The sequence below is a fragment of the Octopus sinensis genome, linkage group LG25 (genome assembly GCF_006345805.1).
Source record: "Octopus sinensis linkage group LG25, ASM634580v1, whole genome shotgun sequence".
Lineage (NCBI taxonomy): Eukaryota > Metazoa > Mollusca > Cephalopoda > Octopoda > Octopodidae > Octopus > Octopus sinensis.
In genome coordinates this window covers 3,624,896-3,651,558 of record NC_043021.1, presented here as the reverse complement: position 1 = coordinate 3,651,558, position 26,663 = coordinate 3,624,896, and the positions used below count along the sequence as shown (strand labels likewise).

At 37.1% G+C, this 26,663-nt stretch overlaps 1 protein-coding gene and 1 long non-coding RNA gene across 3 annotated transcripts in view; one reads left to right on the top strand and one right to left on the bottom strand.

Moving 5' to 3' along the window:
* Positions 1-26,268, bottom strand: part of LOC118767939 — a 30,767-nt gene extending 4,499 nt beyond the window's left edge. The window contains exons 1-4 of the long non-coding RNA XR_005003856.1: positions 25,911-26,268; positions 20,179-20,181; positions 19,072-19,081; positions 11,568-11,575 (exon numbers count right to left, since the gene is read on the bottom strand). This is a non-coding gene — a long non-coding RNA (uncharacterized LOC118767939). The remainder of the gene's footprint in view (positions 1-11,567; positions 11,576-19,071; positions 19,082-20,178; positions 20,182-25,910) is intronic.
* Positions 1-26,663, top strand: part of LOC115224237 (serine-rich adhesin for platelets) — a 126,946-nt gene that overhangs the window by 73,531 nt on the left and 26,752 nt on the right. For both annotated transcript variants that reach the window (XM_029795027.2, XM_029795028.2), the window contains 4 exons: positions 14,940-15,028; positions 20,898-20,962; positions 23,134-23,321; positions 24,039-24,104. In XM_029795027.2, the coding sequence (XP_029650887.1) occupies positions 14,940-15,028; positions 20,898-20,962; positions 23,134-23,321; positions 24,039-24,104 (408 nt within the window). The remainder of the gene's footprint in view (positions 1-14,939; positions 15,029-20,897; positions 20,963-23,133; positions 23,322-24,038; positions 24,105-26,663) is intronic.

Below are 26,663 nucleotides of genomic sequence, written 5' to 3'. Positions count from 1 at the left end.
CACACACACTCACATGCACACACACACTGATATGCATACATACTATATGTGGAAGCACTCCGTCGGTTACGACAACGAGGGTTCCGGTTGATCCAAATCAACGGAACAGCCTGCTCGTGAAATTAACGTGTAAGTGGCTGAGCACTCCACAGACACGTGTACCCTTAACGTAGTTCTCAGGGATATTCAGCGTGACACAGAGAGTGACAAGGCCGGCCCTTTGAAATACAGGTACAACAGAAACAGGAAGTAAGGGTGAGAGAAAGTTGTGGTGAAAGAGTACAGCAGGGATCACCACCATCCCTGCCGGAGCCTCGTGGAGCGTTAGGTGTTTTCGCTCAATAAACACTCACAACGCCCAGTCTGGGAATCAAAACCACGATCCTATGACCGCGAGTCCGCTGCCCTAACCACTGGCCCATTGCGCCTCCACACATACTATTTATTAATTGCTTGAAATAATAGTCTTAATATCAGTAGCTAATATTGTGTAATAATGCGGCAATATCAAAGCGTTGTCCTGCTGCGTGTTCACTCAGCATGTTCTCCGTTTCTGTCCACACCCTCAGTTATTGTGTATTTTGACCCTATTACAAACTTTTTTTTTTGTTTTTTTTTGTTTTGGTGGGGGGGGGGGTCTTAAGTAAATATTGAGGAATTCATCAACTTTTACTGAACTGATATTGAAGTTGTTCTCCCCTTTTAATCCTAACCTCTTATTCATCAGACTGTATCAGAGCAGATTACAAAATAACAAACATTGACTGACTTTGATATCTCTCACAAATAGTTTGAAATTGACCTGGTTCTCAAAGGTATGATGAGCACTAGTGTTGAGACAGAAAGAACAGAGGCTTCTCTGTCCTATTTAGTCACTTAGCATTAGTAAGATTGGTTATATCACTAATGTACAACATAATGAGGCCTTCCACCTCCCTTTAACTCCTTAGCATTCAGATTACTCTGTCAAATGTAATGCTTATTTATTCATATTGTTTTGAATTAATCTTATATCTTTGAGATTTTAGATAATGTGTTTGTTTGTTTTAGAAACGACATTGTGTAGGGTAGGCGTGAGAGGTTGAATCTGGCCTGTTTAAACATAAAACCAGTGAAATATTTGGGTCTGATATGACTTGTTTAAATGTTAAAGGGTAAATATTAACGAAGGATCAAATTATGTATGACGTTAAAATCTTGGTAACTTGCAATCTACTGATCCTACCTTAACCCTTTAGTGTTTAAACCGGCTATATCCGGCCCAAATACTCTACTCATTTTATGCTCAAACTGGCCAGAACCAGTATCTCACACCTACCCTGCAATGTCATTCTAAAAATAAACAATTACATTGAAGCTACAAGATAATACCAGATGAATTTTTTTAAATGTAAAAGAATAAGGATTACTTCTGACATATTAATTTGAATGCTAAAGGGTTAAACCCAGCTGTTTTGGTGACTGTTTTCACCAAAGGTTTGCAACAGTATCTAATGTTTGTTTGTGTTTTTCAGTCATGGGACTGAAGCACTTTTTTGTGGGGTCAGTTGAACAAATCTACCCCAGTATCTGTTTTAAGTTTGGTACTTATTCTACCAATCTCTTTCTGTTGTACCATTAAGTTACAGGGATAAAAACAAACCAACACCAGTTGTCAAGAGTATGGTGGATACAACACACACACACACGATGGGCTTCTCACTGTTGTGTCTATTAAATTCCCTCACAAGTCATTGGTTGGCCCAGGGCTATAGTAGGCGCTTGTCAAAGTGGGACTGGACCCCAAATCACATGGTTTTGAAGTGAACTTCTTAATCACACACCTCAGTTGAGGGGTCTTGTCTTGTAGGTTACTTAGTGACCTCACTATTGCTGCTGGTACCACAATAAACGCACTGGTATGCTTTGGTTGGCATCAGGAAGGGCATCCAATTGTAGAACCCATGCTAAATCAGACAGTAGAGCTTGGTGCAGTCTTTTGACCTGCCAGTTCTTGTCAAACTCTCCTGCCCTTGCCAGCATGGAAAGAGGACATTAAATGATGATGATGATGAAGAATACATGATGTATAATGCCAAGGAATACATGTATAGCTTTAGAGGAATACACACATCTACATGCATGTAAGCTTAATATATACACAACTCACATAAATACACATAAAGGAATTTACAAATCTACACTCATAATAAACCTTGCAGTTACACGCACACACACACACACACACACACACACACACACACACACACACACACACACACACACACACACACACACACACACACACACACACTCTCTCTTTCTCTCTCCCTCCCTCTCTCACATGCATACGCAAAAATATGCTGGCTTATAGAAACTAATATGAATAATCCTAGGAAAACATACTCACCCTTCCTACAAAACCACACACACACACTTTCTGAAATATAGATAACCAAGCCATTATCCTTATTTACCTACATTCATACCTAACACCATAAGAAAATACTCACATATATAACAAGCTATACACACACACCTACAGAAAGAATCTAGCTCTCTCTCTCTTTCCTGTACATCTCCAACTCCTTATTGACAATATCCTTAAGTCAATATCACTTGGTCTCTCTTTTTCCCCCCCTTTTTTTTTTTGTTATAAAACAATACATGTCAGTAATGTTTGTTTTATTCTTTCGTTTTATTTTACAAAATTCCTAGAACACAGAAAAACCACTGCTACTATCTGTATTTGTTAATTTTCTAAAAAATGTTTTTTTAAATTTATTCCTTTATTTTATCATCCATGTCAGTAAGTTTGGTTAAAAGATACAGTAGACAGTTATAAGGTATTGGTCCGTTGTTTTGTAGTTTCTCACTATTTGTCTTTTCTTGCTTGTTTTCAGTTTTTTTTTTGTTTTTTTTTAGATTTTTTTATTTTGTTGGGTAGGGTTTGTATGAGGGAGGGAACTTTCAAACAATACTTCAGGACTGAAGAATGTGAAGAATGCAAAGATCTGCAAGCAACCTCAATTAATATTGGTGGTGAGTTGGCAGAACCATTAACAGAACCAGGCAAAATGCTTTGTGACATTTCGTCTGTCTTTATGTTCTGAGTTCGAATTCTACCAAGGTCAACTTACACTATCCACCTAGCAGAGTGGACTATTATCACTGTGGTTGATAATTCATTATAACAAAAGAAATTCTTTAAAAAAGCTAAAATATACCAGTTACTAATGGATAAATATTTTACATTGCCATGCAAATGGATAACTTAAAGAGGGAATTATTTACTGGATTGCTTAATTTTCCAGTGTTTAAACTAATCTTTCACCATGTACACAGGACTTCCATTCGATCCGGGTTGGCCATACATCTGCACATATATGCACAAACCTAGGCAAAACTGGCGGTTGCCCATACTTGCAACCCTTGCTACTCTATGATGCCAATATTTATCCAAGGAGTTGCCGTCAGAATGCAGAAGAGCTCGAACAGATGCCCCTAAATTGGCTTTTCCAACCTTCTGACAGTTCCACCAGTTTACTACACTGGATTAGTACTTTTTTAATCACCTGCTGAAAGTCAAAGTTGACCCTATCAGGATTTGAACTCTGAATGCAGATGTTCATAAATACTGCAAGTCATTCTGTCCAACAGTCTAAAGACCCTGACAGTTCACCTCCTTGCTGTGTACTATATACAACATGGTGCAATATTTGTGTGTGTGTGTGTGTAATGCATGGACCGTTCTAGAGAAAAACTATCAGTCTGCTGTGACTAGACCACAATCACATTCTTTCATAATTTACAAAGACACATTGTACAATAAAATATACATACACACACAATAAATAAATATATATAAGTGTGTGTGTGTATATTATTGTTCAATGTATCTTTGTAATTGATGGGAAATTCCAATAGTGGTCACAGCAGACCAACTGACTTAATGGTTTTTCTCTAAAGTGTCCTATGTATTATATTTCACTGTAGATGTGAAATTCCAACATTGTCTTTATTTAAATGAGTTTTAAATGTAAAGAATTAGTTTGTGGAATGAAAACCTGTCTCTTACTGCTTTATATTTTATCAATTCTAAATGTTTGATTGATGAAATCTGCTGGTTTTAAATCAGAATAATAAAATGATGAATTAGAATTAAGAAAGAAGGGGAGGAAAAAAGACAACACATTTCTTAGCTGCCTCTCGTTAATTTTAACTGATAATTATTCTGTGGCATCATTGCACCAGTGACTTTGATAATTGTCTTCTACTGAAGTAACATCTCCATTAGTTAACTTACGTTTCACATCCTTTATGTGTCAACCGTTAAGGTCAGCAGTTCTTGTACTGACAGATATATCATCAAACTTTCTTTATTAACGAGGAGACTAAATGGTGATAACATCCATGTAATTCTTTGTTCTTCATCATGGTTTCAGACAAATTTAAGAAGTTTAAAGTGGTTGGAAACCTAAGAAACTTGAAACTAGTCATTTCATTGCCAATATATCCTTATTTTACTGAATAATTATATTTTCGTCTGGCATTTGCAAATTATAATAGAGGAAGACTAAATATGATTTAACAAATAATTACACTTTTCACTCATATACAAAGGATAAATATATATATATATATATATAATTTAAGGATATAAACCTCTTATTGAGATGGTTTCATCCAAGTTACACTGGTTTAATATATATATATATATTATAGATATCAAATATTATTAAGCAAGAAAATGAAGAGATTTAATGGATAGAATTTATTTATTAACATTGCCTACAATTGTTTCAATTCACACTCAATTGAAGATTTTGAGTGGAGTATCATCAGGGCAATGGGACATTAAGGAAGTTACATGTTGAATGGTTGAGACATTTTAGTGTCTTGTAATTCAAAGGTCCGGCCTTGTCACATGCTGTGTCATGTTGATTCCATGAGAAAATAACATCGAATGCACGTCTGTGGAATACTTGGCAATTTAACACATTCACTCAAAGAGTAGGTCATTCTGTTGATAAAAGATCCATCCATGTGCATACATGTGTGTGAGTGTTTGTTTACATTTGTGCTTTTCTGAAAATTGCCAATCTGAAGTGGTGATGTTGTCGTCCTCTCTCCTGTCAGAGTATCATCCACTGGCTTTGCGCCTTCAAAGATGTATGACATAAGAGATCCTTACTTGAAAACAGGCAAGGGCTATGTGACAGGAAATGCATTCAGCTGTAAAATTACATGTATAATCCATCTTTGGGAAAGGTTTGGTTCTTTCAGCTGTAAAAAAACAAAAAAACAATTCCTGAATAATAATAATAATTTATAATTTGTCCAATCTAGCATGGATAAATGAATGAAATCAACTCCATTTTTGTTTCATATACAAAGGAACCATTTGTTCTGACACTAGTCCAATCCATTGCCCTATGTACGGTGTGGTTGCTATTGTCATTGAGCAGGTTTGTTTAAATCAATGTTTTTATTGATAATCAACAAGAGGAGTGGCCTGTCCTGTTTATCTTCTGTTAATAATAGGTCTCCGAAGGAAGTGATTGTTCTAGGCATGATCTGTTATCACAGTGATGGTATTGGTCGTGGCATTGAAGTTTAGGCAGAAGAAGAAGAAGAAAAGGGAAAGGAGAGAGAGAGAGAGGGGAAGAAAATGTCATCTTTAACTTTTCACATTTAAATCAATAATATTTTACTGCCACACATGTTAAAAGCAAATGAGGGCATGCAAGGAAATATGAATAAAGAAATCCATGTGTAAATGTTTGTAGCCAATAACAACCTGTAACTACAGGTCTGGTGCACCTGTGTGTGAGGTGGTTGTGGAGGAGATTGGATGACCCAGTTTCTGCTGCAACGTCTTCTCTCCTTGGTTTCTTACCAACTTGACTTAAGGCTTAGGCTTTAGTTGACTTCAGTTATTATTCTTTTGTGTACAAACATTCCAAAGAAAACAAAACCACCAAGAACCGAAAACAATTATCCGTGATTTCAAGGTTTTCTGAATTGATTTACAATATGGTTGTATCATAATTAATAGTGGGTCAGTCATGTACCAGAGATATGAAATGGACCCAGAATAGATAAGGTCATTGATAAGGTCATGAATGATGACAAAGTAACTCTAATGAATCTTGCTGATTGACCAAAAGAGTAATCAAACAATTGAAGAAATAACATTTGAGTAACAACTTTTTTTTGTTTTGTTTTTGGTCAGTAAATGTTATTTCCTATTTGCTTCTATATTGAAATCAAAGGAAATGACTACTTTCCCCTTCAAACTTTGCTTTTCTGACCTGGACATCAATGTTTTGAAACTGACCAATTATCCATTACATGGATTTGGCGTTAGGAAGGGCATCCAGCCGTAGAAACTCTGCCAGATCAGACTGGAGCCTGGAGCAGCCCCTGGCTTCCCAGACCCCGGTCGAACCGTCCAACCCGTGCTAGCGCGGAAAACGGACGTTAAACGATGATGATGATAATGATGATGATTTCAGACAAATTCTGCACTGAGTTGTTGAAGCAGAATTTTCTAGAAATTTCTAAAAGTTTCAAGAATTTGTAGAACGTTTTGGCAACATAGATGGCAGTATAATCTCAGGGATCATAAACTCTGCAGTCCAGTTTAGTTCTAGCTGTCCAATGTCAAAAGGAAAAAAATCATAGCATTCACAAAAGTCATTCAAAAAATCATAACGCTATGTATTTTGCGAAAAACGAATTTACTTTCTTGCCAACCGAATTTAATTAAGTCTGTGATTAATTATTAAAAGAGTACACGTCTGTTTTTTGTGATGGTAGAGATGACAGTGATTAGTTGACAAGCTAGAAAGAGATAGAAGTTGTAAGGAAATGTTAGTTGAGTTGGTATCAGTGAAGGACAGGGGAGAAAAAGAGATGAGAGAGAAGCACCAGTGAATCAATACTGGACATATAGTCTTACATGTGTGCACATACATATACATACTTACACCTATACACACACACACGCACACACTCACTCACTCACTCACTCACCCACCCACCCACTCACTCACCCACCCACTCACTCACTCACTCACCCACTCACTCACTCACTCACTCACTCACTCACCCACTCACTCACCCACCCACCCACTCACTCACCCACCCACTCACTCACTCACTCACCCACCACTCACTCACTCACTCACCCACCCACCACTCACTCACACCACCCACTCACTCACTCACCCACCCACTCACCCACTCACTCACTCACTCACTCACCCACTCACTCACTCACTCACCCACTCACTCACTCACTCACTCACTCACTCACTCACCCACCCACCCACTCACTCACTCACTCACTCACTCACTCACTCACTCACTCACTCACTCACTCACTCACTCACTCACTCACTCACTCACTCACTCACCTCACTCACTCATACACACACACACACACAACACACACACACACACACACACACACACACACACACACACACACTCTCTCTCTCTCTCTCTCTCTCTGAGGACTTTGGCAGTTTGTTGTGGTGATGAGGATGTTGGTAGAGTGTTAGTTAATGGTGGTTGTTTTTGTAAGTAGTAAATAGTTGACAATATGGTTTTGTGGACTGAAGTTAGGAAGAAAATATTGTATGATTTAATTGCATATACCTTAGTGCAAGTAACTGCTGTTGAACAATGCCATTGTTACCATCAATACCACCATGACGACCAACAACAAACAAACAAACAGCCATCACAACAAATAAGCACCATCACAATTACCATCATCATCATCTCTTTTCATTTTTCCTCTGGCTTTCTCTCTCTCCTTGTAGTTACTTCCTTTAGTCTGATGCATAACATAGGTAGGTAGGTAGGAACATACTACTATATTAATACATAGATTATTGGCTCCTTTATTTGTAAGTTTTATCTCTAGAACATCAACACAGTAAATAAACCAAGCTGTTGTTTATTGATTTATGAAAGATTCCTGCATTTCCGTCTATTAAGATTGCAAAGTGATGTTTACACTTTTCAATTAAACTTCAGCAATTATCAAATATCTTCTTTTTTTTTTCTGTTTCTAATTTTTTTCTTTCTTTTTATCTCGTTTAATTGTTTTTGTTTCTGCTCTTCAATAATCAACAAACTGAAGATAGAAAAAACGTAAAACATAAAACGTTTCTATTTTAGCTTGTTTGTACATGTGCACTGACACAAACACACATCGTCATCTATCATCATCATCATCGTTTAACGTCCGCTCTCCATGCTAGCATGGGTTGGACGGTTCGACCGGGGATCTGGGAAGCCAGAAGGCTGCACCAGGCTCCGGTCTTATCTGGCAAAGTTTCTACGGCTGGATGCCCTTCCTAACGCCAACCACTCCGAGAGTGTAGTGGGTGCTTTTTACGTGCCACCTGCACTGGTGCCAGGCGAGGCTGGCATCGGCCACAGTCGGATTGGTGCATTTTATGTGTCACCTGCACGGAAGCCAGTCGAGGCGACACTGGCATCGGCCACGATTCGGATGTATGATCATATAATGCCAAATTAACTGTTAAACAAAATAAACATGAGTTTAGGCACCCAGAAAAGGCATCACCACAGGAGAGAGAGCCCTTTCTGGATTAACCATAGTATACATAGTAATATCTCAGTGGTTTTCTTTATTTCTTCCTGTTTTTCCTTTCCTTCTATTTTTGGATGAATAAAAGTAGTTTGGAAAATTTACAATTCTTTTCCTGTTGCCCTAGTTAAAAGTAATTTGCTGCTTATTATTTTGTGTTAAATAAATGACACTAAAAATAGAAAGATAGTTATGTATTTGATATAGTTATGGGATATGGCCTGATAGGAAACTGTTTTTGTTTTTTTGCTTTTTTTTTTTTAATCTGTTTCATTTTTGGCCCTTATGTCTTAATGTATTATCAGTTAGTCAATGGAAAGATGAAGGGGACACTGCTAATGGGCTGTAAGTAGGGCACCACTTGGTTTTAATTTTGCCCTGGGCCACATACATTGTGTGTGTATGTACATACAGAGAAGACAAAGAATCCTGAGCTGTAGACAGTATAAAATCTAACCCCAGAGCCTTCTTCAAAAAATGTCATCGCTAGGACACTTGCATGTCAGCAATCCAGCTGACTTTTTTGCCGCTGCAGATATAAAAACAGAGGCAATGATGATTGATTACATCAAGATAATAGAAGACGATGTAATAAGGGCTATAGATGAGATGGCCCCGATAGATTCCCAACAATCCTTCTAAAATCATGTGAGTCCTAAATTGGGAGAATGGCTGAGAGACAGAAATCAAGCAGTAGTAGCCAATGTGGCCATCTCCAATGACACACATTGTGAACAGTGTTCTGCAAGGCACTGTTTTGGGACCACTCCTGTTTATAATGGCCCTTGGCCACACACACAGAGCCACAATCCCAAGTCAGTGCTAGAAGAAAAACGACCATCTCTGGTTTCAAGACGAATGGTCGAGCATTATCCTGATTCTTCCATCAGGATAATGCTTGACCACATCCAGCAAGGATGGCATTCCAAGGGCTGGAGCTGTTTGAATGCTGGACATTATCCCATATTTGCTGCACATTGGCCCATCTGATTATCATTTATTCTGCAGTCTTCAAAATCATTTGGACGGAAAAAATATGAATTCTGTAGATGAGGTCAGAACAGTACTGGAAGAGTATTTTTGTCACAGACAAGTGAATTCTGGAAGAGGGGTCCACAGGTAAAAAGAACCGTTGAGAAAAACTGACTTAGAGGAATATCTATTTATGGTTGTCTTTTAGTATATTGAATACTGGCGATGGAATGGTCACATTTGGATCATTGTTGTAAAGTTACTTTTTTTCTTTTTCTTTTTGAGACCTGGTTCATATCCATCTCACAAGTGTATACTTTTTCAAGATAGTGCCCCAGCATGGCCATAGTCAAATGACTGAAACGAGTAAAAGATCAAATTAATAGAACCCAGGGTGATATTTTTTTCCTTTTTGAAACATTTTTTTTTTCTTTGGGGGGAAAAGTGCGTCTTATATGCAGTCAAATGCAGTAATTTACGAAACGAGTTAATCATAGCTGACGACTACTTTGATGAGTGTCTCTGTTTGTATTTTGTGTTTATTTACCATGAAATAAATCTGTGAACAGCATTTTACACTGTGTGACCGGATATTGAAAAATTTGCTTCCACTTTCTTTTTTCCTTTATTGTATTTTGTTTTATCGGACAATAAAACATTAGACGACCTCTTATTATATACCAGGAGCTTAGAGTATCTCATGAAAATGTGAGACGACATCTAAAGTTGTATTAGTTTGTTTGTCTTGCAACTAGATCTGTTGAAGCAGCTTCAGATAATTTGGTTTCGTGTGCTGAGTTGGCATTGTAAAGTTTATTCAAATGTCAGTGCTGTCATAAAATTTATACCTGTTTCCTGTCTGTAGAATACCAATATTTCAACATGTTGATGCAATTACATCGATCCACAGTTAATTTAGTTTTCCTTCTTTTAGTTTCAAGAACTAATGAGTTTCTGACGACCTTTTACAAGGAACATCCCCTAATGCTTATTACATTCCACTTTGTAATAAAGTCCAAGTTTTTTTTTTTCTTTTGGTTGTATCTGTTATTATTTTACATTAACGAATGTCACCATTAATGAGCATCATCTTATTGACTAACATGTCCGTTATTCCGTATTAATGAACATCAAACCAACTGACAAGCCAATGAGAGAACATCTGTGTAGTGACTCCTCGTTCTACAAATATAGTAGCCAAATCACCCTCAAATGACACCTTACTACAGTCCTACCCAATCTTGGTTTCACCAAGAAAGTGCTGGGGGCCCAATTAGCTGAGTTTGAAATCTGTTGGGTTGGGAAGCCTTTCAAAAACACTGAGCCCTGTAAAAACATTCATAACTTTTTGATAGCAACCTGCCCACGACTGACTCTGGTTTTGTGATATGACCATCTTTTTAAGCGATCAAAATAAAAATTTTCCATTGAAATTTCATGTTAAATTATGTTCCAAACACTACCATTGTAAATTCTTTTTTTTTTTTTTCCAAAATGGATTAATAGAAGGATTAAATAAAAAGGATCTGTGGTAGTGAGAATATTTAGAATTACTGCCTTACTATCTTTAAAAAAAGAAAGAGTATAATGAACAGGATGGCCACAGTTGGAATACCTTTAACCCTTTCATTACCAACCCGACCAAAACCGTCTCTGGCTCTGTAGTACAAATGTCTTGGTTTCATAAGTTTTAAATTAAAATCTTCCACCAAACCTTAGTCACAATTTATGTTCCTAACACTAGCTGAATGATAACTAAGTTATTTTGACTAAATTCTTTGTTATATTTAAAGTAATTGAAAGAAACACAGAACATCTCAAAATAAATACAGTAATAAAAGGGTTAATCACAGGTCTGCTCAATTACGGTTGACTGTGAGCTAACTAAACAACACCAACACGAAATAAACTAAGGTAAAAAGATTGAGGATGATGAGGTAGAGACTGTTCATTGTTGAAGCTAAATCGCCTAAAAAATGGCTTCTACTACCAATTCTTTGAAATAGGAGCATGCCTTTCACAATTCTTAAGATAATATAACCTTCTTATAATAAAGAGGGCTAGAACTGCTGGTCTGGTGTTTCATGCAGTCTGCTAGCTGTGTACCATATGTCAATCAAGCCTGGTAGTGCTTGCTGAGAAGATCCAATAACAATTGCTGCAATGGAGAGAACTGTTCACAGCAGCAGCAGTAGTAGTAGTAGTGAGGGCCCTACCTACAAGGTCATGTGCTATTTATCTTGATATGAGGTCACCATGTCACACATCATGAGAAGGTTGTGACACCTTATTACCACCATTTCTCTTTTCCAGCGTGATGTGGTGGAGGGGAAGCATATAACCCTTTTACAGCAAGACGCCTTTCCGTTTGTCATAACCTGTCATCACCTCGTTTAAAGCCACCCCACATGGTACTACAAACCATGAGTTGAAGAGTCGGGTCTTGTGAGCTACTTGGTCACCTCACTAGTGCTGGTGCCATGTAAAGAAATACCTAGTGTACTCTGGAAAGTGGTTGGCATTAGGAAAGGTCCCAGCCATAGAAACCATGCCAAAGCAGACATTAGGGTTTGGTACAGCCCTTTGGCTTGTTCGGAAATCATCCAACCCATGTCAGAAGGGATTTGCAAACCCAAGATTGGGAATCATTGCTTTTTAATAACCACTAAATTTTGAACTGGGGGTTGATTACTCTTTTTTTACTCTTTTACTTGTTTCAGTCATTTGACTGTGGCCATGCTGGAGCACCGCCTTTAGTCGAGCAAATCGACCCCGGGACTTATTCTTTGTAAGCTCAGTACTTATTCTATCAGTCTCTTTTGCCAAACTGCTAAGTGACAGGGACGTAAACACACCAGCATCGGTTGTCAAGCAATGCTAGGGGGACAAACACAGACACACAAACACACACACACATACATATATATATATACATATATATATACGACAGGCTTCTTTCAGTTTCCGTCTGCCAAATCCACTCACAAGGCATTGGTCAGCCCGGGGCTGTAGCAGAAGACACTTGCCCAAGATGCCACGCAGTGGGACTGAACCCGGAACCATGTGGTTGGTAAGCAAGCTACTTACCACACAGCCACTCCTTGCTTATTTTTTTCGGTAAACCAAGTTAATGTTTTGGTTTAAAGAGTTTTGATTCGATGCTTGTAGCAAATTTTGTACTGCACAACTAAACAATTGGCTTACTCACAACTCTTTAACCTTAACCACTCAGCCAATCTAATTTTGTTGTTTCATATATATATATATATGTGTGTGATTAATTAATTGATACGTTGTTTTGTATATATTCTGAAAGTTTGTTTGCTTTATTGATGCTTTTACTTCAGTGAAGGTCTGTGTGTGTTGCGTACACATACTTTTTGTTTTAATGATACCCTCCCACTTGTTTTACAGATATACAACCATACGGACATACATATGCATACACACTAGTGTATAAAAAGAAATTATACACAATATGTGTGTGTGTATGTATATATGTATGTGTGGAAACAAGAGGTGTATTCCCACACAGGAAAAATACAGGAGAATTTATTTTCGAAAATACACCTGAATTTGAAAAATGTGTAATTGTTTTTAAATAGATTTATTCACATACATATCAAACTAGTTTCAATGATATTTTGTTTATCAATGGTAGAAATGTATATAAAACAATGGGATTTTAACAAAGTTTAAAATTATGAAGTAGATATTTAACAAACGTGTTTAAACAATCAAATGTTCACATAAAATTCAGTGACAGGGGTAGATAATATCAAAGTAAATGTTCGGTAAAGAATATAATAAATATATGTGCCTAAAAATTTGGTCATAATTGAGTTTTTATAGAAAACATAGGCAAGAGGGAGAAAAGGAGAAAAAAATGGGGGTTTTTTTACCGTTTCTTATGTGTAGTTCTCTTTTCTGTCGCATTCTGGTCTTTTCGCTTTTAACAGAGTTTTTGGGGAATCAGAATATCTTGTGTATATATATATGTTTTTACACAAAAGAATCTAATTCTTGATTCATTATAATTTTAAGACATATATTCTTTCTGGTGGATGTTTTTGGTCAAAAAATAGATTTTGTTTCTGCATTAGGGTTTTTTGATTGATTGGTTCCGTAGACATAGGAACAGGTTTTGAAAGGTAGTGGGTTTCTCCTTTTCCTTTTTCTCTCTCTTGTCCATGTATTCTATAAAAACTCAATATGACCAAAATTTTAGTAATGTACATTTCTTATAGTCTTTGCTGAACATTTTTCAAATTTAGGTGCATTTTCAAAAACAAATTCTCCCATATATATATATATATATTTATAGACTGGCACTCCACTGGTTATGACGATGAGGGTTCCAGTTTATTCAATCTACTGAACATCCTGCTCATGATATTAACGTGCAAGTGGCTGAGCACTCCACAGACACATGTACCCTTAACATAGTTCTCAAGAAAATTCAGCATTACACAGAATGTGACAAGGCTGACCCTTCGATATACAAGAACAACTCATTTTTTTGCCACCTGGGTGAACAGATCAATGTGAAATAAAGTGTCCTGGTCAAGGACCCAACGTGCCGCAGGCATCGAAATCATGATCTTATGATTGTGAGCTGAATACACTAACCACTAAGCCATGCACCTTCTCACATGCACACACACACACACATGAAACACGGGGAAAGCTCCAGTATTTTGGGCATGTCACTAAGTCTCATGACCTCTGGATACACATCTTAGAGGGACGTCTCAAAACAAGGAAAGTGGAGGAGTCTGGGAAGATGCTGGATGGTCAACATCTGTGGATGATTCGGAAGATCTCTGCCTGAATAGATAACCATAGCCAGAATCAGGAATCGATGAAAGAAATGGTGGATAGATCCACAGTCTCTGACCATCAGCATTAAGAAAGGGAACTGCCAAGACGGCACTCTATATATAGAGTGCCATCTTGGCAGTTCCCTTTATATATATATATATATATATATATATATATATATATATAACATAACCCGCATTACTGAAGCATTATCATAGAATTCCATAATGCAACACCTATTTTTTCTCATTGATTTCTATGTTATTCTGTGTTGCAGCAAGATTCTTCAGCAATATGCTTTTGTGGCATGGGTGACATTTGTCTATCTTTATCTCTCTCTCTTTCTCTCTCTCTCTCTCTCTCTCTCTCTCTTTCATGCACTTGTGTGTATGTTTATAATCTGTTTTTTTCATTTCTATGTAAAAAAAAAAAAAAGATGGTTTCGTTGTTATTTAAAATATGACAAGAATTTAAACTTAATTTTATTGATTGTAATAATAATGAAAATATTCTTTTCTCTTTTTATTTTTCACTCCAGTTTTAGTGAAAATTATTTCACAGTCAAAGGTGCAGCCCTCATATTACCTCAGAGTGAATGTTCCCAAAGATCACCCCAAAGCAATGGGGGTAAGTTGGTTGTTATTATTATTATTATTACTACTATTATTATTATTATTATTATCATCCTCCTCTTTCCATTTTGTTTCCATTTCTTGCTGAGTGTCTTCCTGACACCTAGAGCAAAGAAGCTACATTGGTAGGCCATTAAAATAAACACACTAGATTGTTCATCTACAAAGTCGTGGTAAAAAATAGGGAGAAAGAAAAAGGAAAGAAAAAAATGAAAAAGAAATCAGAAAATAAAGGAGGAAAAAGGAAAGAAAATGAACAGCGACAATGCATGTGACATACCATGGATGTAAGCCAGGGATCATCATCAAATAATTTTATCATTATCGAGATGGCAGAATTGTTAGCACAGCAGGCAAAATGTTTAACGGTATTTCGTCTGCTGCTACGTTCTGAGTTTAAATTCTGCCGAGGTGAACTTTGCCTGTCATCCTTTTGGGGTTGATAAATTAAGTACCAGTGAAACACTTGGGATTGATGTGTCTCAGGGTCACAAGTGTTTTTCCCCTTGGCCTGTATGCTTCTCCTGAGTTGGGTAGCAAAGTGCTGCAGTAGCCTTCACCTACAGCAGGGTTCCATGTGTTGTCTCTTGTCATCTATAACTATCTTGAGCTGGTCTCAGCTATCACCTGCCATAACTGTCTCCATAGTGGCTTTCTTCAGTAGTTTTTGTTATAAATCAATCTTTTGTAAGAAATAACAAAATGATCTTGCTAGAAAACTGCAGCAGCTGATTTCAGTGAGGAATGAGGCTGCATACCATCTTTTAACAAGAGCCTCATCAACCAAGTCTTTGTATTTGTCATTTTTTGGGGTTTTTTTTTTTTTGTCCTTTCCAGTTGGCAAGAAATGTGAAGTCTGTCCTTTCAGGACATTGTAAGTTTGACCACAATGACCGTTTTTGTTAAAAGACAAGGCTCTCTCTGCCAATGTGGGTGAGGGTATCAGTCTTAGCCAATTTTGTGTGATTATGCTCAGCTTCAAAGGTCTTTCAGAATTGTCACCAGAATTGGCAGGCAAAAGAGAGATATATTGTCATCATGCTGCCTGATGAAGTAGAAACTAACATGTAGGGCATGGCCTGCAATATGTTATCATCATCAGCAGCAGCATCGTCATCATCATTGTTTTAATGTCCATTCTTCCATGCTTTTATGAGTCTATGGCCAGACATCCCTCCTGCTGCAAACCCTTGTTTCCAAGAAGGGTAATATTTCCCCATTACCAAACATATTTTTGCTGAGTATTGGAAATGATTGACATGCATTTACAACAATCATGCAATGTCAGGGCATGGGGACACACTTTCAGTCTAGCAAATCCATTCAGGGCTTTTGTCAACCCAAAGCTACAGCTGAAGACATTTGCCCAAGGTGACATGTAGTAGGACGGAACCCTAAGTGGTTGAGAAGCAAACTTCTGGGCTGCACAGCCACATCTATATTATTAGCCTGTATTATTTCATCTCCTGATACAAATTCTTTTTTTCTCAAGTTCTTCAACTGATAGTGCAGTCAGGTTAAAAACTCCCCTCCCACCCACCCCACTTCCAATTAAAAACTTTCGAGATAATAGGTTCATCGTTCAATTATAATATCCTCCATAATCTGATTAGTAATTGCTATCAGATCTGATATGAAACTATTGAAACCACAGTATAAGGTAACACTCAGATATAGGGTGATGGCCATCTTCCTAATGAAAGTTCAACTAGAATATCATCATCATTATCAACATTTAACATCCGTTTTCCATGCTGGCATGGGTTGGACAGCTTGACAGGAACTGGCCAGGCTGGGGCTGCACCCAGTCCCATAGTCTGTTTTGACTTGGTTTCTACAGTAATATGACAGTGATATGCGTTTACCACTATCACATGATGTCAAGTCGAGGTGGGAGACACACAGGCACAATGGGCTTCTTTCAGTTTCCATCTACCAAATCCATTCATGTTGGCCAGTCTGAAGCTTAAGTTGAAGACACTTGCCCCAGGTGATGCACAATGGGACTGAATTTGAAACCATGGTCCAACCGATGCTAGCATGGAAAGCGGACGTTAAACGATGATGCGGCTAGGAGGCAAACTTCTTAACCACAGCTTGGCAGGGAAGGAAATTTGGCCGTAGAACACTGCCTCAACAAGTCTCATCCAACCCATGCAGGCATAGAAAATGCTGATGTAAAAACTAATTGATTACATACACACATGTATGGTGGTTACTTGGACAGTGATGGAATGTTCTTACATTGTCTGAAAACATGCTCTAAATTTAGTGTAAACTTAAATCAGAATGTTCTGCTGTTGTTATTGTTATTATTATTAAGGTGGCAAGATGGCAGAATTGTTAGGATGCTGGTCAAAATGCTTAGTGGTATTTTGCCAGTCGCTATGTTCTGAGTTCAAATTCTGCCGAGATTGACTTTGCCTTTCATCCTTTCAGGGTCGATAAATTAAGTACCAGTGAAACACTAGGGGTCAATGTAATCAACTACTCCTCTCCTCCAAAATTTCAGGCCTTGTGTCTGTAATAGAAAAGATTATTATTATTATTATTATTATTTAGAAAAGCTGTGAATCCCATCTTGTGGCCATCTTATACTACTTGGTTAGAGATGAAGTTTCCCTTTTTTTATAAAATCTATTTCAGTTTCATTTCCACCTTGATTTTCTGTTTCCTTGTTTCTTCTTTCCTTCCTCCCTCTTTCTTTCTTTCTTTCACTCCTCACCTCGCCTCCTCCACCCCTCTTTTCTGTAAAATGTTGCCTATAATTTCAGCTGCCAGAATATCAAGGGAGAAACTGAAAATTTAGTCCATCAATATCACCATCATCATCATCATCATCTTCATCATTATCATCATTATTATTATTATATTATTATTATTATTATTATTATTAATTTTTTTTACTATAAATTATTTACATTGGTTGCTATCCAATTGAGGTAATCATTTTCTGTTTTTTTCTTTCACGGTTCTTCATAGTCTGGAATTCTTGGCATGAAACAGCTTTCAGGCTGATAATGTTACCTTCCTTTCCACTAATTTTGTAAATTTTTTTTAGTTTGATCATCCAGAGAGAGAGAGAGAAAGCACCTACGTTTTTCTTTTTCCTTTTTTTAATTTTTCTTTTAAATGTTTTAATTCAAAATTCATGAAATGTTGAATTTTATTCTAATCATGTTTAACCTAGGGTTCAAATTTATAATTTATGAATTTATAAATGTTGATCTTTATAGGAAAGATCTGCAACATTTTGTTTTGCTCACTCGAATGAAGCTCATTTCTGTTCACCTGTGGGATTGGTAACGAGCAATTTAAAGCTGACTCTAATCTCTGATCCATTTTCAGTTTCTTGTTGAAAAGCATTAATGTCACAATATTTATTATTAGTGTTATTATTATCATTATTATTATTATTATTATTAAGGCGGCAAGCTGGCAGAATCGTTAGCAAGCCAGACACAATGCTTACTAGCCTTTCGTCCATCACATTGTGAGTTCAAATTCCACCAAGGTTGACTTTGCTTTTCATACCTTTCGTGGTCGATAAAAAGAGTACCAGTTCAAATTCTGCTGAGATTAACTTTGTCCTTCATCCTTTTAGGGTTGATAAATTAAGTACCAGTAAAACACTGGGGTTGATGTAATTGGCTAGTCCCTTCCCCACCAAATATCAGGCCTTGTGCTTTTAGTAGGAAGGATTATTATTATATTATTATTATTATTATTATTATTATTATTATTATTATTATTATACTTCCGACTGGAAGACTAGAACATCGGTGGAAGCTTGAAATTTTCTTATCAAAACTACTGTCTTTGTTAATATTATTATTCAAAAGGGGACATAAGACAATAGTTGTTGTCCCCAGAAAAAAGAACTAAATAATATTCGGACCTTGTGGCGGCGAGCTGGCAGAAACGTTAGCACGCCGGATGAAATGCGTAGCCGTATTTCGTCTGCCATTACGTTCTGAGTTCAAATTCCGCCGAGGTTGACTTTGCCTTTCATCCTTTCGGGGTCGATAAATTAAGTACCAGTTATGCACTGGGGTCGATCTAATCAACTTAATCCGTTTGTCTGTGCTTGTTTGTCCTCTCTGTGTTTAGCCCCTTGTGGGTAGTAAAAAAAAAATATATATATTCGGACCTTGTGCCTAAATATAAGTATTTGCAAAATGTTTACATGTTTGCAAGCAAAAAATGGCATGGATGGCGTAACTGTCTAACGCAAAACAAACCAGTTTATGACAGCAGGAAAAGTCACAGAAATGTAATTTTTTGCAGATGCAAGTGACAATTTTGAGGACAAAATTGATAACAAATCCAAAAACACCACAGACTCTATGGACAGCAATAAAATTAACCGCAAAGAACAAAGAAGTATTACGACGGAGAAAAGCAACAAAAATGTAACTCTCAACTCCTCAAACAGAAATAATGTGGAGAATACCATGGTAACTGATAAACACACAACTCCGACAATACGGAGCAGAGAAGCCTAACAGAAAACGGTAACAGAATGGAAAATGGTAACAAAAACATCAATGAGAACAACCAATAGCAACGTCAACACCAGCAGCAGAGAGGTGGGCGTATTTGGAAGTAACAATAGCAGTAACAACGGGAACGATTCCATGACCACCACCATCAACAGTGAGAGCGGAACAAGTACTTTCGCAGCTGCTGCTGCGAAATGCCAACAAAAGTACCATGAGATAGACATCTCCAAAAAAAAAAAGTTGTTAGCCGTGGCCCACAGAAAGAGAAAAAACCTGGGCAAACCTTGCAATCCCAATCTAAGTGGAAGTAGAAACTGAGAAGAGGACAGTAAAGTATAAGTGCATCTCGGTGCAGTTTCGGAAAGCAGAACAACCCTCCCACCTTTAGGTGGAGATGGCACTGAGATCAACCAAAGAGGATGTTGAATTCGTTCAAAGAGCCTGAAATATTGGTTCCGTCTCGGTCATTTTTAAAACAGAAGAGCTGGCCATGAAGCATTCAGTGGGACTTCGTAAAACTGACCAGCTTATAGTGTACAAGTTCCACATGGGCAGAAGAACAATAAAAGTTTGAGTCCCCAGAATAACTCCAGGTATTGACATAGGGTGGCTCATGGAATGCATGATCATGGAGGGCAGGGACACCCTCCTCCTAAAATTCCAACGGACACAAAGAGAATACTGGATTGAGATAGATTTGGAAATTTTAATCCAAATAAAACCACAAGACTTGGTGAAAATTCCAGACTATGTCTGCCTCAAGGACGGGAAGAAATTATTTTTGATCGCCAAGGGCAGAAGGCCTCATTCCTTCACTTGTGGGGAAGCAACGCACCTACAAGTATGCTGTACCTCAGCAAAAAGGTACAGGGGTCCATGGACTTCTGATGACACCAACTCCAAGGCTGGGAAAACAAAAAACAACACCAGCTGTAGAAAGATCACCAACAACAACAGAGACAGCAACAATGGTGGCAATGGCAGGCATAACAACAGCACCAGCAGGAAAACCATCTGAGAGGTCAACCACAAAAACCAATACCTTGCAAACAAGCTCAACAACCCCTAACCCTACCCCCACTTTCACACACACACACACACACAAACTTGACAGTAACTTTGAATTTTTTGGCCAGTTTAGTCATCATTAGACTGCAGTCTGATGATAGCTTAACTGGCTGAAACTTCGAAGTCCCTTTCAATGATATTCTTGTTAAAGAATATTATATACATATGTAAATATATAAATATATCTTTTCTTTGTTTTGGTCATTTGACTGTGGCCATTCTGTGGCCATTCTGTGGCACTGCCTTGAAATATATATATATGTTATTTTTATATATTTTTCTCTCTCTTTTCAGGGGACATTCAACAACATCTTCAACAGATGATTTATCTCTTACGGCCAGAAGATACTATCAAAGTGGTATGTACCACAGTTCTTCATACCCACCCACCTTCATCTTCAGCCATCAATATACAAATGTTCAAACCAAAATTCAATTCCACTCATGTTTTCCAGGGGTTCTCAACCATTTTTTTTTTGTATCTATGAACCCCTTTGATTGCTATTCTATTCTGGTGGACCTCTCATAGCTATTCAATGTTTAAATTGAGTGGTTGGCATTAGGAAGGGCATCCAGCTGTAGAAACACTGCCAGATCAGACTGGAGCCTAGTGCAGCTTCCTGGCTTCCCAGACCCCAGTCAAACCGTCCAACCCATGCTAGCATGGAAAACGGACGTTAAATGATGATGATGATGGTGTAAAGTATTGTGAAACAGGGCTGTCCAGAGAACTGTTCTGGCAGCCATGGAAATTTGACGTGTCTGCCCATAAATTAGAGCCAGAGCTTCCAGACTATGAATATCTGGAATGTTGGTGCTGTGTCTGTAACAGAGTTTGTACACACCAGCTCATCACTCTCTTATCTGAAGCTGATGAAGACAAAAATTTAGGGTAACAGAATTTCTCTGGTCTGTGTTGTTTCTGCAAGAGGACCTATTTTATAGCTTGGATAAGTGGGCCTTTGAAATATAAACGTCTCTGGTATTGTCACGGTATCAGCACCACAGAAGCAATACAAACAACAGACAGAGTAGTAGTAGTTTTATCTTTTGCTTGTTATCTGTTTCAATCAATGTATTGTAATTTGTTCTGAAAATATGGGAGACAACTCTGAGGCGATTCATTGTCAAGACTTATTGTTATAAATATTTCAATTATCAATTTCTCTCCTCTCTCCTACGCCTTCTCTTCTTCCTCCCCCACTTTCTCTCTCAGTAAATTGTAATCACATGTCTACGTGTTTGTTACAAAAGGAAGCTTATTATTAAAGCAATATTAGTTTGGGTTTTTCCTAGACTGTTAGTCTCACTTTTACAACATTACATTTCAATTAGTGTGTTCTGTGATGTATTCAGGTGTCACAATTTCTAGAATATATCTCAATGCTCCTATTTATTATTACCAACGGGACCCGTGAATATTTCATGGAAATAATGATAAACCTATTGGGTAATTTCTGAAAACTTTATCCCAAAATCCTGAAAGTGTAGACTCTCTTGTATCTGTATAGAAAGAATGTCACTCATCTGCTATTCATTAAAAAGTGAAAGAAATTGGAATACAATGATTACTAAACGCACTTTGTATATACACTTTATATACTTTATACACAATTTTATACACTTAATACACAACACTCATAAAATAAATATTCACTCTTATTTTTCCATACAATATGATGCAACCTTTAGCTAAATTGCATATATCTGTCATGTAAATAAACATGAATATTTCATGGAATTGCACTTATGTGCATGTGTTAAGTGATAGGTGATTAAAAAACTTAGTTCTATTAAAAAAAAAACACTTTTCACTATCCACGCATATCCCCCACAACCACCATCATCTCTCTCTCTCCCACCTCCCCCTCTCTCTGCCTCTCTTTAACCTCACCATCAGAACGTCACCCCTCTGCTAAAATTATATTTCTAACTGTTTCTCTATATCACTACTTTCTAACTAACGTTTTTTAACCACATAATAAATATTACATTCCCCCTACCACATGTCATGGACGCTCTCTTCTTCTCTCTTCCTCTTTCTGCCACACTCTTTGCCTTATCCTCTTTTTCTCTCTCCTTTTTCTTTCTTTTCTCTTTCCCTTCAACTAATCACATGACAGCATTACAATCACATTCCCTCTACCTCACATCATGAACGCTTCTTTCTCCCTCTTTTCTCTCTCCCTCTTTTCTCTCCCTCTTTTCTCTCCCTCTTTTCTCTCCCTCTTTTCTCTCCCTCTTTTCTCTCTCCCTCTTTTCTCTCTCCCTCTTTTCTCTCTCCCTCTTTTCTTTCTCCCTCTTTTCTTTCTCCCTCTTTTCTCTCTCCCTCTTTTCTTTCTCCCTCTTTTTCTCTAATCACATGAAACAATTACTGACAGGCTAATTAATGTAATGACAGGCAGAATTATTATAAGATTCTCCAAAAAGTGGCCACCAATTGTTATCATTATCGACTCTAAATCAAATGATCACGCTTGTTTTATCCTTTATATTTCTTTTCCTTCACTTCCTTTTTTCTTTCCCTAAGGCTGTCAAATTGGAAAGTGCCTACGAGATCCCTTTAGCATCTCGCTACATGGTCGTCGTGTGCTGCATCGGAAAACTTGATACAGAAGAGTCAATCATGCTGGGCATAGACATGAAGGATAAGGAAGCTAGCATTGGTCTTGTCCTTCCAATATGGGCAAACAGCAAAATTACACTGGATGGTGATGGGTAAGTGTTTTGCTTTCCCTTTCTCTCGGCTGTGTCTGTGTGTCTGCAGCCTGGTTTGGTGTTACGTGAACTGACAACACTTGTTGTATAGTTGTTATGGTGATGTCTGTAGATGGTGTCTTTAGTTCTAAATGAAGAAGAGTTATGATTCAGTATATTGCTTCCTCAGTCAATTTACTCTGGCATAGAAATGTGTGTGTTAAAATAATGAAAATGATTTCACACACACACATGTATGTATATGTCTGATCTCTGCCTCTTGACATTTGATTTATATCTTATACTAGCAGTATCGCCCGGCGTTGCTCGGGTTTGTAAGGGAAATAACTATATAAGCATTTTTAGAGAGTTATAACAAAAAAATGGGAAAAAAAATGATGGTAATTTATTTTTAAACGTTGACTCATCGTAGACATTTTTAGAGAGTTACTTCCCTTATATAATAGCGAAAAAATGCATTAAAATGGAAAAAAATTATGGTAAATTTTTTTTTAAATCGTAGCCTCATCGTAGACGCGCGCTAATACCCAGAAGGGCTCGATATGAATCCCGACTATAAGATACCCGGTTTTGGTTAAACTGCACCGCAAAATGTGGGAGTAGTTAGGAATCTAAATCGTAGGAGACAGACACACAACCTCTCTTTTATATATAAAGATTTCCAACAAAAATACTTTTTTTAATTCACACATATTCTGGTTTTGGTGTTTATTTCAGAGGTTTTGGTGTCAATTCTGAAGGCGCAGATTATCTCTTCAAGCCAGTTTCAGTACAAGCCATGTGGTACGTAGGTCTTATTCATTCCATCTCTGTGTACAATGTGTGTGTGTGTGTACTATGTGTTTTATTGCAACAACTGATTCTAATAACATCCATTAGTACTGGTCATGGTACAACCAGTATTTACTTTCATGGTCAATATTTAAATCCATCCAACACCAATTTTCTCTTTCATACCTGAGATATTAAGTACCTATAACAAAGCATTCTTCTTGCATACTTCCACAGAAGATTACCACCTAATATAAACATTGGATTTTAATGACCCCCCCCCCTCTTATATTTTCTGTTCCAAATTCCTGTTCTTAATATTGTATCCTCTTAGCCTCCAAATTTAATTGGGATATGTGGATCAATGAAATAAACCTACCTTACCATTTTATGGTATCGTGCCACTGAAAGAAATTGTTAGCACTTGTTGTTTTGCTGAAGACTGGTTGTGGAGGTGCGTGACTTAGTGGTTAGGGTGTTGGATTCATGACTGTAAGATTGTAGTTTCAATTCCTCAGCTGGGCAATGCACTGTGTTCTTGAGCCACTTTACTCCTGTCCACTCAGCTGGCAAAAATGAGTTACCCTGTGGTGGACTGGTGTCCTGTCCAGGTGAGGAATATATATGCAATGGAAACCAAAAAAAAGTGTGAAAACACCCAGTTCTACTAGTGCAAATCAGTCAATGTGTTGACTGAGTTATATATAAGGCTATGGCTTTATTAAGTTCATTCAGAGTTGCCTCTCTTAGGTACATCTCATTGACAAGAGTCAAAAAACTTGAAACATCGATGTCAGAGATTCCTGAGAGATGGCGACACTGAACAAATGGGGTGTTTTCACACCTTTTTACCATAAGAGAAATTTTTGTTCCACTGTAACTGCAGTGTATTTGCCTTTAGCAGTTGAGATATGTGACACACATATTTCAACTAACCTAAATTCTACTCATATATGTATATGACAGACTTCTTTCAGTCTCTGCCAGATCAACTCATGAGGCTTTGGTCAGCCGGAGGCTACATTAGAAAACAATTGCCCAAGGTGCTATGCAGTGGGTCTGAACCTGTAACCACATGATTGAGAAACAAGCTTCTTACCACACTGCCAAGACTGCTTTTTTTCCATTACTGGGAAGGGAACTCTCAAATGAGACAGTAAATATCATCATCATCATCCTGTTAACTATCAGGGGATGAAAAAGGCTTTGCAGTTGTCACTTCTCTCCCTCTTCATATTTTATTTTTTCTCACCCTCCTCTATCTTTTTTTGAGGGTTTTTTTTTTCTAGTCCCATTTCTGCCCTAACCTTTCGATTTTTAAAAAGAACAACTCTTTTTTTCCTATTTTTATTTATATCATCTCTCCCATTATGACTACCATAAAAGCCCATGTAATTTACGCACTTTTTTCGCAAAAACAAAATTAAACTTTACTGGGTGCGTAAATTACATGAGTAGATCGTTTCCAGAATTATTTTAGAAATTTTTTCATTGAGAAATGACGTACGAATGTAAATATTCTTACAGGAAATTGACTCATTTAATGTCAGAATAGGTTTTTTACAGAAAAAACATAATGAAGTTGACTCTTATTTATGCTGGACAGTATAATGCTTACTTTTATTGTATAGATTTACTAAAACCATTTAAATGGTTAACTACTTTCTGAAATTTGACATTCATGCTGATAATCACAGTCTGGGCCATATTTTACTGCTTCTAACGCCAACAACAGCATCAGAATTCATCCTTGCACATGCAAACTCACTAAGTGAATATGACGTAGCGTTCCTACAGAAACCTTCATTTACCTTATACAATGTTTAATGTCATTTCACATTCATGTTGAATTATTCAGCAATCTTATGTTCTTTCCATAGAACACTTGTAATGTATGTATTACCAGTTCTTTTGGTATAGTAGATTTTTTGCTATTACTGTTTATGTCTCCTCACAGACGTGTATATTCTAACAAGTTGCTTCTTAAATTTTGCACCTCTCTTGTTCAATAAACACTGAGTTAAACTTGCAAAGCTGTTTATTTTCTCCTTTCGATTTTTAATGTTTATTATAGCGGGTTACCAAACTATCAGTTTGGTCTCCCAGCTAAAATGGTAAAAACAAATTTTAAAGTTTGCTTGACATTTTATAAGTGTGAAAAGGATTAAAATTTCGATACTCCATATCAAAGGTTCCGGCGACGAAATTTGAGAAGACATACAGAAGTATGCTAAAGATCGGACATAATCTCTTGTGGGCAAGAAATGTAAAATAGAGTTTATTATAAACGATAAAAACACTTCGTAATTTAATAGCTTTCAATGTGATACCTGTTAAACAGAAATTATTTTTATTAAATGAAAATTTGATAAAATCTAATCATAAGTAAGTGAAATTATTGCTAAATACAACTAAACTGGAAACCTTTTCCCCCTGGCCATATCGGCAATTCTGAAAACTTTTGGGTGCAAATTTTACATAACAATTTTTATCCAGAAAAATCACCTGTGTAAATTACACAGGTGTGCAAATTACATGGGTTTTTACAGTAATTAATTCAGCGAATCTCAA